Source organism: Natrix helvetica, assembly GCF_964273705.1.
Source record: "Natrix helvetica genome assembly, chromosome: 12".
Taxonomy (NCBI): domain Eukaryota; kingdom Metazoa; phylum Chordata; class Lepidosauria; order Squamata; family Natricidae; genus Natrix; species Natrix helvetica.
Window position 1 is genome coordinate 1,133,258 of NC_138556.1, and position 19,050 is coordinate 1,152,307.

Below are 19,050 nucleotides of genomic sequence, written 5' to 3' on the forward strand. Positions count from 1 at the left end.
TAGCCGGTTGATACTGTTCCGCAGATCCTGGGTGCTCCAGCGATCTTGTGTCACTCAGTCCAAGGCATGGGCACCCCATCTGAATAGACTCGCGTCCATTGTTACTACAACGCGATCCGGCTCCTTGAAGAGACACCCTTTGAGAATCTTGGAGGATGTCCACGAGCGGAGCAACTGTAACACCTTGGGAGGCAACCGGACCTTGGTTTGTGAGTGGCTGGTGTGAGCCCTCTGAAAGGGGAGCAGAAACCACTGGAGAGGTCGCGCGTGAAACCTCGACCAAGGGACAATGTCTGTACATGATATCATCTTCTCCAGAAGTTGGGAGAGGACTGCGAGGGGAAGAGATCGCTGCGTTTGCACCTGACTCATCAGGGTCTGTAGGCTTTGGCGTCTCTCCTGGGACAGTGACATCACGCACCGTTTGGAGTCGATGATGGTCCCGAGATGGAGGAGGGACGTGGTCGGGTGCAAGTGACTCTTTGGAAAGTTCAAAACAAAGCTGTGATGTCGATCGTGGTCTGCAAGTCCCACCTTGCCTGGTCTGGGGAAGACGACAGGATCAAAATGTCGTCTAAATAACAGGTGGCGCCGCTGGCCTTGGAGGATGCTCCCTCGGGAACGCCAGCGCCGTGTTTGAGTAACAAGCTGCTAGGATAGCATAAATCAGCTGTCCAGCGGTTTGAAACCCCCTCTCGGGAAAAGAGGGGGAGGTGAGCTGTCTGGCATAGGGTAGAGGCCCCCAGCGGCCCCAGAAGCAATTCTGTGGCGTGAAGGGTGTGAACTCCCCAGTACAAGCCTTAACTCCGTAGATTACATCTCCTTCTGTAAACTTAAAGGGAACTTTAAAAAAAATGGCGCCGGAATAATAAAGGGTGTGTTGAAAACGAAAGTGAAGCGGAAAGCTGATTAGCACTTGTTAATCCTTGGATTCCCCAAGCAGCGCACAGGAGAAACAACCACTTTGCATTTTCAGTATCCTTGCAAAGGGTAGGGAAAGAGAAAATTCCAGTTCCAATATAAGGACCATTTTAAAATTAAACTTTGGACAGTGGTGAAAAGCCCTAGCTAAATTACTATTATGGAAAGTATAAGGTGAAGATTTACAACAAGGGGCACACCAGGCCAATCTTGGCAGATTCAGCACTGGACTATGAGGAAATCCCAAGATTCTAGACTAAACTAGAAAGTACAAAAAATTCTAAAAGACTATGCCAAACCACTTCCATATAGTTGTCCAGAAAACTGTTAGTTTTTCTAACTCTGAGAAGAAACCACAAGTTAGGAAAATTCCATCTAAACAACAATGTCCCATCTATGCAAAATGGTCCAAATGTTCTAAATACATATCCATCTTTGCAGAAAGGAGGCCTGAAAAGTAGTATAATGTATAGATAAATATGCTATTTTACTTTTTTATTCATATTTCATATTTCTAGACTTTTGCCTAGTAAGAGCAAGGACTGAGAATGTTTCAAATCCTTTGTGATTAAAGTTAAAATAATATTTTCCACCTGAATAGTTTTTCAAAACTAAAGGAATTCCATATTAATTTTCCTTCAAGTTTTCTCTATCACTTACAATAAGAAACAAGAGCTATCTTAGTTCCTGTATTACAGAAAAAACATACAGAACCAAGAGCCAGAAAAACCTTCTGGATAGAGTACTGGTACCGCCCCAAGCACCTGATGGAACCGGATAGGTTCCAGACGGAGCTTGGGCCATTACCTGTAGCCCTGACCCGAGCTCGGTCGGAGGACCTAGTGGCCGCCTGGAATAGGGTTGCGCCTTTGCGACCTCTCCTGCGGCAGCGACCCACCCGAGCTCCTTGGTATACCGAGGAGTTGAGGGTGATGAAGCGCCATAGGAGATGTCTAGAGAGCAGGTGGAGGTCCTCACGCTCCGAATCTGATCGAACACAGGTAAGAGCCTATTTACGGACCTACCTTGTGACATTGAGAGCGGCCAAACGTAGACATTGTGCCGCTCTTATTGTGTCCGCTGATAACCGCCCTGCCGCCCTGTTTAGGGTGACCCGCTCTCTCTTATCGCAGAGGACGCGGGGGGCGCCCTTGCAGGGCAGAGCAGAGGAGTTTGGGGAATATCTGCAGGACAAAGTCGCTCAGATCCGGAGCGGATGGGCCCCCTCCAGTGGACCGGACGAGCCGTCAACAATGAGTCTTGTGAGACCATTCTGGGAGGAGTTTGATTCTGTTGCCCCCGAGGATTTGGACAGATTGCGTGGACGGCTGTGACCCACCACATGTTCAATGGACCCGTGTCCCTCCTGGCTGGTACTGGCAACCTGGGAGGTGACACGAGGCTGGCTTCTGGGCCTGGTGAACGCCTCATTGGGTGAGGGATCCTTACCAACTGCCTTGAAAGAGGCGGCGGTGAGGCCCTTACTTAAGAGGCCTTCACTCGACCCAACAGAGCTAATTATCGTCCAGTCTCCAACCTTCCCTTTCTAGCGAAGGTTGTTGAGAATGTGGTGGTGCAGCAATTTCCACGACACCTTGACGAATCCGAATATCTAGACCCACGCCAGTCCGGCTTCCGACCCGGGCACAGCACGGAGACAGCCTTGGTCGCGTTGGTTGATGATCTCTGGAGGGCCAGAGATAGAGGTTGTTCCTCTATCCTGGTCCTATTAGACCTCTCAGCGGCTTTTGATACCATCGACCATGGTATCCCATTGCGCCGGCTGGAGGGGATGGGAGTCGGAGGCACCGTTTTGCGGTGGTTCGGCTCCTACCTCTCCGACCGGACGCAATGTGTGTTGACAGGGGGGCAGAGGTCGACCCTGAGGCCACTCACTTGTGGGGTGCCACAGGGGTCGGTCCTCTCGCCTCTCCTGTTCAACGCATATGTGAAGCCACTGGGGGAGATCATCCGTGGTTTTGGGGTTGAGTATCATCTGTACGCTGATGATACCCAGCTGTACATTTCAACCCCAAACCACCCCAACGAGGCTGTCGAAGTGATGTCCCGATGTTTGGAAGCCGTCGGGGTCTGGATGGGGGACAACAGACTCAAACTCAACCCCTCCAAGACTGAGTGGCTGTGGCTACCGGCACCTCGGTTCAGCCAACTGATTCCATCGCTGGCCATAGGGGGCGAACAATTGCCCCCTGTGGAACGGGCGCGCAATTTGGGCGTCCTCCTAGATGCCCGGCTGTCAATGGATGACCATATGGCAGCCGTGGCAAGGGGGGCGTTCCACCAGGTTCGCCTGGTGCGCCCCCTACTGGACCGGGATGCCCTGCGCACGGTCACTCATGCACTGGTGACATCTCGCCTGGACTACTGCAACACTCTCTACATGGGGCTGCCCTTGGGACGCGCCCGAAGACTGCAGCTAGTCCAGAACGCAGCCGCGCGGGCTGTGATGGGGAGTACTAGGTACTCCCACGTAACACCTCTCCTGCGCGAGCTGCACTGGCTGCCTGTGGTTTTTCGGGTGCGTTTCAAGGTTTTGATTACCATCTTTAAAGCGCTCCATGGCACAGGACCTAGTTACTTGCGGGATCGCATCCTCCCACACACATCCCTGCGGCCAATTCGCTCTCACAGGGAGGGGCTTCTCCTGATGCCGTCCACTAGGCAATGCCAACGGGCGACACCAAGGAGTAGGGCCTTCTCTGTGATGGGCCCAACCCTCTGGAATGACCTCCCCCCCGACATTAGAACCACTACTGACCTCCGCTCCTTCCGGCAAAAATTGAAGACTCACCTGTTCCGACTAGCAGGCCTGGCATAATTATAACTGTTACCTCCTGGTAGACATATTTTTAACTGGTTATTTTAGGGGAATTGCTTTTAAAATTAATTTGTGTGATATTTTTAGGGGTTTTAAAATTATATTTATATATACTTTACTCAGCTGTACAGTTCTTTTTAACTTTCTTTTTAACCTCCTCCATATTTAACTCTACCTATTTAAAATTTTAATTGTTCAGCTATTTAATTATATTATAATGTATTTTTTGTATGGACTGTACACCGCCCCGAGTCCCTTTTGGGAGAGGGGGCGGTCTAGAAGCGCAGTAAAATAAAATAAATAAATAAAATAATAGAGAAGAATTTTTTAAAGAAACTTCCTTGGCCTCTGCAGTCATTTTGTGGCCTCACATGTCAGTCAGCCCTGTTTCTTTCTGCTGGGAAGGGCAATTTAAAAGAGTATCTCCTGCTTCCTTGAAGGAATGGTACACTTGAATCCAAAGCAGAAACCCTTGACTGAAAGACGACGCACACATCCATTCACTGGTATCAAAGCACCCACCAGCTTCACGGAGTCTGTTTCCTTCGGCTTTGGTTCTGTTCGTTCTCTCACTCCCTGCTAGGTCAACCAGTGATAACTGGCTCAAGGATATTAACTCTTTCTCCTGCAAGAGAAGAGACGTTATGGTTTTCAATCAGGAAACTATATATACAGAAATAAAGTTGTGAATTTCTGGACTTTTTAGGAAAGCATACGCTACAGCCAGGACTCCCACAATAGTTATCATGACTAGTGCTACTGGTAGAACAATTATCACTTTTTGAAAAGTTGACGAAAAGAAAGAAATCATCTGTTTGCTAGCCAACCTTAATTTTACCTGTAGAACATTATCTCCATTTGCATTGAGAGGAGCCTGAGCCAGTTTAATTAGAAATACACTGTGTGAACGACTAGATTCTCGATTCAGTTGAGTGTGTGCAATGCGCCTCTTCTTTTGGCCTGTTAAAAGGGAAAAAAAAATTAGATCAAGAGGACCCCATCCATCAAAACCATCATTTTAGCTCTAAAAGAACATTGTGCACCTGGAACGAATAAAGAAAAACACAACCGAACAACAGAAGAACACCTTCCCCACCTGAAAAGGCAGAAACATTTAGGATCTTTGTAACATCCCCTGCACCGCAACTTACATTTGCCCCAACCTGCTAACTTTGAGGAAGGTCCTAACCGCGTGGCTCGGCCACTGTGCTTGATGGATTGGCAATTGGGGTGGGGGTGGGGGGGGCTCTTGTACAATGGCTTTGATCAGCTGGATGCAAGGATGGGTTTTGTTGACGAACCTCATTGTTTTTGTTTTCAAAAAGTTATTTATTTTATGTATGTATATTGCTCTAACTTTTTTTATTGGATTGCTTTTTGTTGTGAGCTTAGGGACATAAGCAGCCACAAAAATGCAATCGATCCATCTATCCATATACTATTAAAACATGTCTGTTTATTTGTAAACTTTAACTGGGCAAAAGAGTGTACAATAGAGCAACAATCATTAAACCAAGATACCATAAATAGGCTAACTATCAAATGCAGGGACTCATTACTTCTACAGGAACAAAATTTGGAAAAGTTATGGATGTCCAGCCATCAACCTCATTATGGTCACATGATCATTTTTTAAAATAATTTTTTTTAAGTTTTAATTTTCAAAACAAAAACACACAAAGAATCTTCCTTCTTTACATACTTAGAAAGTGTATCAGTTGGTTACAAAAGACTTTTGTGCATCTCTTCCACAGTCATCAAGCATAATTCATATTAACTCAAGTATTTTAACTCAGATATTTATACATGTTACCATCATCATACCTCCATTTTCATTTGACTATAATTGTTTAAATGTCCTTCATCATAAAATATACCAAGATTTAAAACATAACCACATACTGGCATTTCATTTACTATTTCTAAAATCCTCCAATAACACTGAATCCTTACGTCCTATTCTAGCTAAACATCCATAATAGTAACAAAATTTTCTAATCCTCCTTTCCAAATCACTGTTTATAATTTATATCCAGTTTCCTTATGTTGTACCCATACATATATACACGTTGTTATCATTATCCCTCCTTTATTTGACTGTGTCCTTTATCATAACATTTTCCCCTTAATAATCAAGACTTAACTGAATCTAACTTAGTTCTTTTTTATTAACCTTTATATATAATCAAAAAGATTTCTAATCTTCCTTTCATGGGTACCATTCAATATTCATATCCAATTATTACTTATCATAACACTACACATTGTATACATTACTATCATTATCAATTATTTATTTAACTATATCTATTGTCACTGAATTTCACTAAGTTTAACTTGTTTTAAATTATATACTTCCATCTATCAACCTGTATCTTTCCAGTAGCAAAACAGTATCATGTCTTCTGCCATTTGTGTTATCAGTCCTCTAATCATCTCCTTAATCAAATTTGTATGGACTCCTCTTTGCAACTCATTGCTTATTAAGTCTTTCATGTAATTTCGATGCCCTTTTTCTATTTCCTTAATCAGCTTATCTTTAATTGTCAGTGGTGTTTTCAATGATGTTGCTAACAAAATTTCTCTCTTTAAATCCATAAATTCTTTTGTTTTTTCTTCTTCTGTATCTTGCCATCTGGGGTAGTTTCCAGACACAAACCAATCACCATAGATATCAGCGGATTTAATTTCTTTGTAGTCATTTTTCTCTTCGGTTATTAGGACTCTAACCTCCACTTTTTCCACTTGATAAACTTCACCAACTTCCTCATCATATTTTACTGTTAGATGCTCTAAGTCTTCCAACTTCTTCTCCGACCTCTCAAATGTGTTTGATAATTTCTGAATTTCTAAGAATATTTTTTGCAGGCTTTCTTACTGCTGTTGAAGTTGTGCCATTATTTCCAGCTAACCACACTGCCTTGGCTTGGAAGGTTTTTACAAGATTAAGCATAAATTCACAATAAAGTTTTATTTTCACTTTTCTCTGGTTAAAGATATACTTCAAAGGGACATCTGTATGCTTTTCTTCTTATCACTCTCTATAAACAAGCAGTGAGACCTTGGAGTGCCAAGCCAGGATAATCAGTAAGGAAAAGTGTTTTGTTTCCAATACACAAACCTCCAGCCTCCCAGTAGCAGTGTTATTGTTACAATTTTCTTTGTTTCTTTTTGTATCTTTTTTATATTCCAAGTTAAAAAAAAGTCAAATTCTTGAATGAGTTAGAAAAACACCCACAGTAATGAAAGAGGAGAATTTTAGTCCATAGGTTACAAAGAATAATAAAAGAAAAAAATAGAAGAAAACTTAACCCATTCTTTTTAAAAGGCTTGCATAAATTCCATCCATGAACATAGCATTTAAAAAGTAAGATAACCCATTGTCCAAAACCATTCAAAGCTTAATCCCGCCACTTATTTCTTCTGTTCTCCAATTAAATTAATTTTAAGTTTTTTATAGGCAGTCTCTTTTAAAACGGTAAAAATTCCTCACCAGCTGGAAACAGTTTCTCTTTCCGTATCCTTCTGTTTTGGAGCCGCCCTGACTTCATCAGCCTTGGCTGGATTTTTTCTCGACGGCTTGAAGAACTTCCCTTGGATCAATCAGGGACTTTGTGATGTCCCTGAGATCAGCAAGACGTATTCTTCCTTCACTGTCTCTGCAGGACAGTTTAGGTCCGACTGGAAAAGTATTGGCTGCGGTCTCAGAGCATCGAGACCACATGTCCGTATCATCGCAATGTTGGATCCTCCTCCATGGTCACATGATAATTTCTAACGCTCCCTGACAGCTTCCCACAAGGCAATGGGGAAGTTGGCAGTGAAGGTGTCAAGTTCCTTGGGTAAGTCTCTCCTACCTACACAACAACCTCCCCAATCCTGCATGCCCTCTCTGATCCAAAATACACCATATGCACCCAGCCTGTGCCACACTTTCATGCACCTTCCCAATCCGTGCTGCACTTTTCACACGTCACACCCTCCCTCATCCGGCAGCAGCCATTTACCTGTGGGCTGACCTTGAACTTACAACTTCTTCCCAGCTTCCCCACTGACTTTCTCTCTACATAAGCAAAGAAAATGGGGACAGGGGGAGATTTCCAATGCACCATCAGCTTTCCATAAGAAAATTCAATGGGGAAGCCAGCATAAAGTCAGAAGTTACTCCCACTGCTTTTTTTCCCCAATCTGTGGGCATTCTGTTTCTCTGTTTAAGTAAAGAAATATCTCTGAAATAAGGACCCAATGGAACTCAAACTGTCTAGTAAATTCTAAATGGAAAAGGATTACAGTTAATGAATATGTATTCTGCTACAAATACACCCTTCCAACTTCTTGCAATTTACCACCGAAAGTCACAGCTGCAAATACAAAAGAGACAAAAGAGAAATGCTGCACCTTGTAGATGATTTATTTTATAATGACAATCACTTGAACCACAAGGCTTTAAAAAGGGAAAAGCAGCCCAATGGGACAGTTCAGCATGACTTTTAGTCCATGGCAGGGGGCTTCAATCCCAAGTCCTATTGGGGGCTTTTCAGGGGACAGCAAATTACATGGTTGGCCAATACAAAAACATGCTGAATAAAACACAGTTCCTTTCACCCCTTGATGGCTTTTTTACTCAGTAGCACACGGTCTTCAAAATGATTTAACATGGAATGTTTAAAGTGACATTTTCAGGAAGTAACACCATTTCTTACCTCTCCAAAACACTTCAAAGGCTTCTTCTGTAGATTTCACTTCTACCTCAGTGCAACCTGCAACATACATGTTGTGATTTTGATCCTCACGGAGAATTTTGGATTGAGGAAACCTGCAACAGGAATATTCCAATGATATCAGTTATCTAAAACATTTAGTCCCTTTTAATAATTTAAACCAAGGGTGTCCAAACTTGGGAACTTTAAGACTTGTGGACTTCAATTCCCAGAATTCCCCAGCCAACCAGCTAAGCTGGCTGGGGGAATTCTGGGTGTTGAAGTCCACAAGTCTTAAAGTTCCCAAGTTTGGACACCCCTGATTTAAACAATACAGCCAAAAGATGACCAGAGATATATACAAGCATTTCGTATTGACTCATCAGTACCTAGATTACAATAACACAGTTGAAATCAGCCTCAAGAGCATTAATTAAGTCTATAATGCATGCAGGAAAGCAACCAATAGCAAGCCATTTAGCACGCACAAGGGGGGGAGGGAGCTTCAAATAGTTAATGGCAACTGCCTCAGCAAACTTCTGATATCAGTTATCCACATTTGACAGTTACTTAAGACAATGTTGAATTAGATAGATGCATTCTAGTTTCTGCGGAGACTGACAGCTACCATTAGTTTATCCAGGCAAGCGAAGACGACAGAACGAAACAAAGACCGTCCAGATTACACAAAGGGATACAAGCATATTCTCTTCTCCATGCAAACTACTAACAATAAAAAGCTACAGTCACATTACAAGCTTTACAAGGTGAAAAGTAACCATAGATTACTACAAAGGGAGGGAGGGTAATGTCCACATACGTGAAGTCAACATTCCGCAGTGGAGTGCCACAGTTGTTCCACCTACCAAAGAAAATAATTTTCCCCAGTGACTTTCCTTGTTACTAAATATTCAGTTGAAGAGCATTTCCCTAAGAACCATTGTTATCGTGACAGCTACTAAATCTCAGAAAACATTCCCATGCCCTGTTAAAGAATTGTCCAAATTTTGACAACTAATAGTATACCAAGCCAAACCAAAGAATATCAACAGGAGAAGCAACAGCCTTAAAAGCAAATCCTACTTAACAATGTCTTTTGATAAAGCAGACTTTTAAAACATATTTTTCAAAGGCTATGAACATGGGAAAGCTACATCTCTGAATTTAGAGCTCAAAACAGTATGATGCTACTACTATATTGCTAAACAGGCTTAGAACCAGACAGAACCTATTTTCCCCAAGCCAACAAGCACTGGATCTATAATCCACTATATACATTACCTTTCCCTGAATCTAAATCACTGAACCACAATTTTACTTGCATTTACTATAACAGGCTTGTTAGCAAAGTTCCCGATTGAAGAAAAACTACTCACTTTGGTTTTGTGGGATCAAGCGGGGATTCATCCAAAAGATCATAAATGTAGTTGTTATAGATTTCAATGTAAGACACAAACACACTGTAGACACTGTCTTCATCAACATCTTCCAGTTTACAATTATCTTGCACATTGATCATGTCAGCAATTTCAGGGTCTACTTGTCGCCTGCCAAGGTGAGAGTCAACTGCAGTTATTCTTTCAATGAAGCATCCATAACATTCCTGAATTATCCCAGTCAGTCAGAGCCACTTACTTGCCCATCGGTGTCTTGGGAACTGGGAGTGTTTCTCTTTTCTGGCGTTCAAGTAAAGCATCCACTTCACATTGGACCTCAACTCCATTCTTATCATCAAGTTTGAAGACCTGAGGATTAAGGGTCACAGGAAGAAGCAGTTAAATCCCTGCAGTCCTGTCCAGAATTGCTTGAGTTCAGTTGAAAAGGGGGGTGACTTTACTTGAGACTAGCAGGCCTGCCTCACTTACTCACTCACTCCCACAATTTTAACAAGTTGAAAATGCATCAGATATTACCTTCAGAACCACCTATTTTCAGCAAAGTGTTTGTGGAAATAGGGGGGATTCTTCATCTCCACTTGCTTTTTCCTTCTCTTTCCCAATTTCCCTTCTCCCTCGTTTCCTCAAGGTCTTATGGCTGTCAATTTTAGGCCCTCGTATTTATTTGTGCTAACCTGCCAATTTCCAAGACTTGGAGACTGAACTCACGTAGCGCTTGGCCTGAAAAGGCGCTATGCTGTTGAAGATCATGTCCAAACAACGAGGAAGCAGACCTCCCTCACCAGGAGATCCTGTCATAGTGTGCGTTTTTCCACTCCCTGTGACTCCATATGTAAAAAGGAGGCCTAGAATTCAAAAGCACAGAGACATACTTTTGTTATATACCGTATAAAAATATGTTACCATCATTTTTTTGCCACCTAATGAGAAACATAGTACAAGTTACCAAGCCATCCAAATCGTCATTTGTCAATGGACTTTGCAATGCAGTTAACAAGTACAATCAATGTGCCTGAAGAAACAGTTATGAGATGGATTTTCTGGTCTACAACTTAATGCTCAGAAAGACATTAAATAAAGGGAGGTTGAAAAATTATTTTCTTAAGTTTCTTTTGAAGAAATTGGCATGAAAAAGAACTTGCAGGTTTAAAAATAGTTTTTAAAAATTGCACCAAATGTTCAAAAGTGCAGCAGCACTAGAGACAGTTTATAAGGAGATGTTTTCAAGTCCTGAGAAATATAATTTAGGCCTATTTGATTCTAAAGGAAGAGAGCAAAGAAGATCCATGCGGTCGCCTTAGCAATGAATCAGATGCTTTTTTCCTAATGCCTTCTTCCAAGCCTTTTTTTTTCATTTCTCAGTCTTACAAATGAGATCTTTTACTACCATAGTCAATCCTGTTTCCATATCAAAAACCTTTTGATTCAAAAATTTCAAATTTGTAAAGGTAATTCTGAGCTCAAAACTACAATATATATGTGTTCTGGGAGCTTTATTCATAGTTCTGAACACGATGATTAAGCTACTTAAACCTTCTTTGACAAATTTCCACTATGTATTACTGCTAATACCAAGCTTTCCCAAAAATAAGTAAATCTGGGTCTTATTTTCTTTTGACCTCTGAAAAAATGAGTAGGGCTTCTATTTGGGGAAGTCTTAATTTCTCCCTCCCCTGCACCCCATGTACCAGCAGGAGACAGGGGTGGGTGGGTTTACTGGCCTCTTGTGCCAGTTTCCCGAAGGGTTGCAGCAAGCCACCCCACCCTTCACGAAAGAGCTGCTTCGTGGATGCTGCTCAGGCGCCCACCTCCAGGAAGTGTGGCTGCTTTTTTTCCCCAAAATTTTTTTATTGGTTTTTATACATATATGGGGAAAGATAAGGGGATATACAAATTTTTTTGGCAGGTCCCACACTAGTGATAGAAACCCATCCAAAACTCACAATTTTTACAATCTTAAAAACAAAATATAAAAGATAAGCAGAAAACAAGGTCTTATTCTATATTGTCAACCATGTGTTCATTCATTTTCCTTTGTCACTTTCTAGAGTATCACCAATTGCTATTATTTCAAATACTTTTATTTTTGTGATCTGAGCCTTGTTGATATTGCTCCTTCCTCCCTGTCCCCAGAGGAAGCCTCAGCCCCCCCCCCCTCTTATCTTGCACCTTAGTGTCCTTTCCATTACTTTCGCTATGTTCGTCCTCTAGGAGGGGAAAATTCTTTTTAATGAAGGCTTGCGCCTCCTGCACTGTATTAATTCTAATTCTGTTTCCCTCCCAAAAGGTCAACATTCCTTCTGGTAATAACCATCTAAACCAAATCCCTTTATTGTATAATTTCTTTGACAAGGAGGAATACTTCCTCCTTCTCTCTCTTATCTTTTTTGAAATCTGCTTAAGGATGGTGATTTCTTCATCTTTATATTTCAATGGACCCCTTTGGGTCCCAAGCACCTCATCCCTTGTGGTCCTCCTGAGAAATTTAACATGTACCTCCCTTGGAACATTATGACTTCTAGCATATGCTGAATGTATCCTATAAACTAGGTCCATATCCTACCACAGCTGTTTTTTATCTCTCTTAATATAATCTGCTAAGATTGTACTCATGATATCCTTAAGGTCTTCATTTTCTGTCTCTGGTAGGTTCTGGAATCTAAGAAAAAAGGACATTATTTCAAATTCTATTTTTGCCAAAAAGTTCTTTAAGCTCTGTCATTTCTTTTTTCGATTCATTTTGACCCCTCATAAGTTCTTGAAACATTTGAGAGACAGATAGTTCTTTTGGTCCCTCTCCAGTCCCCTCTTGCTGTAACAGTGAGGTAATTTTCGTTTGTTGCATACTAGGACTGGAGGAGGCAGATGAGGGGGCCAAAAATGACATGCCCGTCGGTAGTTTCTTAGGGCCCATTTGTTTAAAATTCAGAGATGTAAGTCTTTTTCCAAGAAGATGGCGTCCGAGGATTGCACAGCTGTGCTGATCCCAAAATGCAAACAAAGCCGAAAGTTCCAAGGCATTGAGGCAAACCAAAAGAAGGGGATCAAATACTCAAAATTCAGAAGAGCCACGTATCAGGGAGGGATCTCGGTTTCCCTCAGAGAGAGTAATAAGGCTGAAGGTAGTTTCAGAGGGCAGACTTCATTTATAAGTAGACAAACAGAGAAGGGCGGGCGCCATCTTGGCTCCTCTTTCCACAGGGAGAAAGAAAACGGAAATCTCTATCAAAGCTTTTAAAGGAAAAAACGGCTCCACATTCATTTCTAGCAATTATGATAAATATCTTCTCAATTAGCTAGCTCAAGTGACAGTTCAGCCTTTGTTCTCTCTCTTCTAATCTGAGGGGGGGGGGGTAGAAGAAAGAAACACCCCCCTCTAATCTCCATTCAAATAGGTTGAACACAGAATTTACAGGAGTCTGCTGCTTTTCTTTTAAACGATCAAAGAGTTCAGGATGGGTCCCCCACCACCAGGATCCATCCGCGCTTCTCCAAATACTCTCTTTCCTCCGGAGCCATTCGGCGAAAGAGCGAGCAGCACAACGCTGTCCCTCGCCCTCCCTCCGCTCCCCGGCTCCTAGGCGAAGCTGAAAAGCACCCCCGCCAGCTGCCGCCGATTCCGGGGGGCTTCAGCAAGCCGCCCTTCAGCAGGGGCCCCCTACAGGGCCCCCTATGCTCCTTACGGAGCCAACCGGGGAGACGAGTGTTGGACAACACGTCTGTCGCCAGCAGGAACTGAAAGTCTGTTGAAGTGTGGCTGCTTTTGTAGCTCATTGCTTGCCATGAAGACAACAGGAGTTGAGGAGGTGAGGCCGAAGGGGAGGAAAGGAAGGCAGAACCTGCCCCACATTTCCACACGCCCTTACCTAACGGTTGCACCTGCCATCCACGCAGAAGAGCCTTGTGGTGGCAGCTCCCACAACCCTAGCCACTGCACCTCTTCTTGTGTTAATGGAAGCTGCAAAAAGACCAACAGGCCCAGCTACGCCCTTGCGCCCTCCTTACCTCATGGTGTGATGGTCACAGCAGGCCATCCCATCATCCACGAAACAGCTGCTTCGCCACTGCCGCTAGGGGAGGGGGAGGGGGGGAGGGAGAGAGATCCGATCGAACATCGGAGGGCTGGCAGCAATGTTCTCTTTCTCCCTCCCTCCCTCCCTCTCTCTCTCTCCCACACATACAAGTCCCTCACACACATCCAACCCCTCCAAGGCAGCCACATCCCTTCATTCACCTGCTTTCCAGATCCATTCTCCTCTGTGTGTGCAGGGCAAGGCACCTGTGGGACGTACTTCAGACCTTCCAACTTCTCATTGAAAAAAAAAAATCTCATGAAGTTGGAAGGTCTCAACTTTTTTTTTTACCATAGTCCCACAGACCTCTTGCCCTTCAGGCACAGCGGAGAACGGAGCTGGAAAGCCGCTTAGTGAAGGGACGAGGCTGCCTTGGAGGGTGTGTGAGAGGGGGGGGGTATCCTTCTTGACGGTTCCTTGCTTAGGCTATTTACTGTTGGATTGTTTGACAGTCAAGAATGCTCCCACACAGAGCACATTGTCACCAACACTCCGAGGTTGGATGAGTCATAAGTCTAATTTTTTTTTTAATTAAAAGTTTTGTACAAACAAATTTTCCCCCTTTTCACCCCCCCTCCACACAATATAAATCTCATACAAATGCTATACCCCCCCAACCCCCCCGCAAAAATTCACATTCAAATATTATACCAAACACTTTACCCCCTCCCCTCTTAATATAAATTTCTCCTAGCCTAACAATGTTTCATTAGTCCCATCTTCTAATTTATTCATACATATATATTGCCCCACCCTCCACCCTAACCCTCCCCCACCTCCCACACAAACCCAGCCCCCTGACTTCCGCTGTATACCACTCTAACAATTCCAAACATCCCATATACTATTTACTCTGATCATCTATCGGTCTAAACATTCTTACCTAAAGGCTAGATAATAACTCCTAGTCTGGTATTTATTCTGTATATAATCAATCCATTTTGCCCATTCCTGTGTGTAATCCTCCTGTTTCTGAGCTTTTAAGAAAGCTGAAATTTTTGCCATTTTAGCGAACCCCGCCACCTTCTGAATCCATTGATCAATTGTCGGCAAAAAATCTTTTTTCCAATGTTGCGCAATCAACAACCTAGCTGCTGTAACCATATACAAGGCCAATTTTGTTTCCCCTTTGGTAAACTCCTTAACTATACCCAATAAAAACATTTGCGGAGTGAATTGTATTCTTTTCTTAAATACATTCTGCATAACCCACCATATTTTTATCCAAAAAGCTTTAACCTTGTTACAAGTCCACCATACATGAAAAAAGGTAGCATCTAGACACCCGCATCTCCAACATTTTGGTTGAACATTTGGGTACATGCATGATAATTTTTTAGGATCTAAATACCATCTGTAAAACATTTTATAGAAATTCTCCCTTAAATTCTGTGACTGTGTAAATTTAACATTCTGAACCCATATTTTTTCCCACGTTTCCAACATAACCACTTCACCAAAATTCTGAGCCCATTTAATCATACAATCCTTAACCAATTCACTTTCTGAGTCTCTTTCTAACAGTACATTATATATTCTTTTAACTTGTTTTGGACCAGTCTCTTTTATCTGCTTAATCAATTCCACTTCTTTATCCATAAAGCCGACCCTGCGATCTTCTTCCCATCTCTTCTGAAGCTGTATGTAATGTAACCAATTTAAAGTAATTCCTTCTTCCAACAGCTGTTCCAAAGTTTTTAACTTCCATTCGCCCCCATCAGCAATAAGCACATCTTTATATAAACAACCCCCGAGTGACTTAATATTCATAATCCCCATGGTGTCTGCAAGATCCAACCAAAGCGGTATTTTATAATCCCAATTGGGCCGGTGCTTCTTCCATATTCTCATCAAGGCACTACGGAGAACATGGTTGTTGAACACTTTATCCACCCTGTCTTCATAAAAAAGATATGCATGCCATCCCAGAACAAGATCATGGCCTTCTATATTCAGCAATTCCATTTTTGTTTTCCCGAACCAATCTGCTACATGCGTTAATACCGCAGCTTCATAATACAATCAAAGGTTTGGGAGTCTGAGGCCGCCTCTTTCACGTGTATCTTGCATAATCTTCATCTTTACTCTCGGTTTTTTCTCCTTCCAAACAAATTTATTTAATATTGTTTGCCAATTTAACAAGGTTTTATCTGACTTAAGCACCGGAATCATCTGGAATAGAAAGATAAATCTAGGTAGAATGTTCATTTTAATTGCTGAGATCCTTCCAAGCAAAGACAATTGTAACTTTTTCCACGCTTCAAGATCTTTCTATATCTTTTGCCACAACACTTCATAGTTATTTGAGAAAAGTTTTGTGTTTGATTCTGAAATTTGTATTCCTAAATATTTAACTTTAGAAACTATTTCAAAACCTGCTAAACTTACAAGTCTCTTTCTTTGAGTCTCTGTCATGTTTTTAACCATCATTTTCGTTTTGTTTGGATTTAGTCTAAACCCAGACACCATGCCAAATTCTATTATGATATTTTTCATCTGGATTATTGATTTCAAAGGATGTGAAAGGGTAGCAACCAGATCATCGGCGAATGCTCTAGTTCTGTATTCCTTTTGCCTGATAGCTATGCCATCTAAGGATTTTGAGTCCCGAATTGCGTTCAACAAGACTTCCAAAGTTAAAATAAATAACAATAGGGATAATGGGCAACCTTGTCTTGTGCCTTTTTGTATCTCGAAAGTTGTTGACAAATTTCCATTAATAATAAGTTGTGCATTTTGTTGCTGATAAATTGCTCCAATCGCCTGCCGCAATCGTGGTCCCATATCCATCTTTTCCAAAGTCTTGGTTAGAAAGTTCCAGTTCACTCGATCGAAGGCCTTCTCTGCATCCAAGAAAACCAGCACTGCAGAGATCTGCTTATTCTTATCAAGATAGTCAATTAAATCTATGAGTTGCCTTACATTCTCCTTCATATGTCTGCCTTCAATAAATCCTGCTTGATCATGATGAATAATCTCTTGAATAACCGGCATCAATCTGTTGGCTAGTACCTTAGCAAATATTTTATAATCTGTGTTCAGAAGAGATATCGGCCTGTAATCCTCTGGTTTCTTAGGGCCCTCTTTATCTTTAGGTATCAATGAGATAAAAGCCGCTTTCCATGAGGGAGGTATTTTACCTCCTTGTTGTATATTACAAAATAGTTGTGTAAGATATTCAATCATTTCCAGTTGTAAAGTTTTATAATACATTGCAGTCAAACCATCAGTCCCTGGAGCCTTAGCTAATTTAAGTTGATTTATAACTAAAGTGATCTCATCAGCAGTTATAAGACGTTCCAAGTTTGCCTTTTGACACACAGAAATTTTTGCAACCCTTTTTCCTTCCAAAAAATCATCTATTAACTTGTTCTGTATATTATCCTGTACATATAGCTTAGTATAATAGTCCACAAATGATTTTTTAATCAACTCTTGTTGATATACCATCTTCCCTCGAAACTCAATTTTATCAATAATTCTGTCATTCATATTCCTTCTCAAAGTATATGCTAACCATCTACCAGGTTTATTAGCGTTGGCAAAGGTGTTATGTTTAGCAAATTGCAAATTGGTTGCTGTTTGTTCTGCTATAAGCATCTGAAATTGATCTTTCAACAGCTTTAGCGCCATCTGGAGCGCCTGGTCATTCGGGTTTATTATAAGCAGCTGTTCTTTGCGTTTTATTTCATCTTCCAATTCCATTCTCCTTTTCTGTCTAATTTGTTTGTGTTTAAAGTTCATATGTATCAGGACCCCACGCATATAAGCTTTACTTGCATCCCAAACTATTTCAATGGGAGTGCCCTTATTCATATTAAAACTGAAAAATTCCTTCATGTGTTTTTTAAGTTCATCAACATTTTTTTCATATCTAAATAAATTTTCATTTACTCTCCAAGACCTTCTTGGCCTCATCCCTAATTCAATTTGTAACCACACCGGACTATGATCGCTAAGTGTCCTGGCGAAAATCTTGGATTTCTTGGCTTTAGGAAGTAAATCCGGTGTTAACAAAAAGAAATCAATCCTTGAAAAGGATTTATGTCTATCTGAATAGAAAGAAAAATCCATCTCATTTAAATGTTGCGTCCTCCAAACATCTTTTAATTTCAAATCGTCTTGTAAATCAAAAAAAGCCTTTGGTAATTTGGTAGTGAATTTCGTCTTTGTACTCTTGTCTATCTTTGGAGAAATCACTCCATTCCAATCTCCCATTATTAGAATACTTTTAAAGTTCCAGTCTAAAATTTTTAAATGGAGCATCTTATAAAAACTTTCTTGGCATTGGTTAGGAGCATATATTCCTAGCACCAAAATGGAACCGAAGTCTGTATCAAATTGAATTGCTATATATCTACCAGCGTCATCTGCCTCTATAACTTTAGTTGAAAATCTTTTATTTATATATATCACCACACCATTTTTCTTTACCAAATCAGAGGCAGCATAAAATGTTCCCAGTTTTGAATTCACTAAGTACTTCTGGTCTTGCAACCTAATATGAGTCTCTTGAAGGCAAACAACATCATTATTAAATTGCTTCAAATAATAAAATATTTTTTTCCTTTTTTGTGGGGAGTTCATTCCATTCACGTTCCAAGATAATAGCTTAAGCATCTTTAGATCTGGTCTGGAGCGCTGAAAGCATTTGCTGAAGATCTCTCTCCACAAGACCAATCTTCGGCCCTGCTCCTCCCATGGCTCCGGTTTGCTTCTTAGCTTCTTTCTTAGCACATTGTGTTTGAGGGTCGACGCGCTTGTGAGATTCTAACATTTGTCTAGTCGTGGATCTGGTAATACGTTGTTCGACAGGTTTAAATATCGGCATTTCAGTGAGAGACTTAGAAGGTCCTTCTTCCAAGAAGGAACACAACAGAGATCCAGAGGGGTCGACTCCACCTACAGCACCCTGCCCCTCCTTCTCTTTTTGTGTCTGCATTCTTTGCTCTTCTGTCTCTTTCTCAAACATCCTCTGCTCTAAGACATCCAAATCTACTGGTGTTGGTGTAGATGTACGTGGGGGGGTTGCATTTTTCTTGAGTATTCCATGATAAAAGTCTCTGGCTTTATCTATTGTATTCAGACGGTACCTCAACCCTTCGTATCTAAATATAACA

The 19,050-nt window shown here is 41.6% G+C and overlaps 1 protein-coding gene across 4 annotated transcripts in view; it reads right to left on the bottom strand.

The window, feature by feature from the left end:
* KIF23 (kinesin family member 23) overlaps positions 1 to 19,050 on the bottom strand; it is a gene marked incomplete at its 3' end in the record, with an annotated part of 44,091 nt that overhangs the window by 19,171 nt on the left and 5,870 nt on the right. For 3 of the 4 annotated variants that reach the window (XM_081964922.1, XM_081964919.1, XM_081964920.1), the window contains exons 5-11: positions 10,566 to 10,702; positions 10,096 to 10,205; positions 9,837 to 10,007; positions 9,281 to 9,322; positions 8,464 to 8,576; positions 4,599 to 4,720; positions 4,283 to 4,385 (exon numbers count right to left, since the gene is read on the bottom strand). In XM_081964922.1, coding sequence (XP_081821048.1) covers positions 4,283 to 4,385; positions 4,599 to 4,720; positions 8,464 to 8,576; positions 9,281 to 9,322; positions 9,837 to 10,007; positions 10,096 to 10,205; positions 10,566 to 10,702 — 798 coding nt within the window. The remainder of the gene's footprint in view (positions 1 to 4,282; positions 4,386 to 4,598; positions 4,721 to 8,463; positions 8,577 to 9,280; positions 9,323 to 9,836; positions 10,008 to 10,095; positions 10,206 to 10,565; positions 10,703 to 19,050) is intronic. The other variant, XM_081964921.1, reaches the window with a different exon arrangement.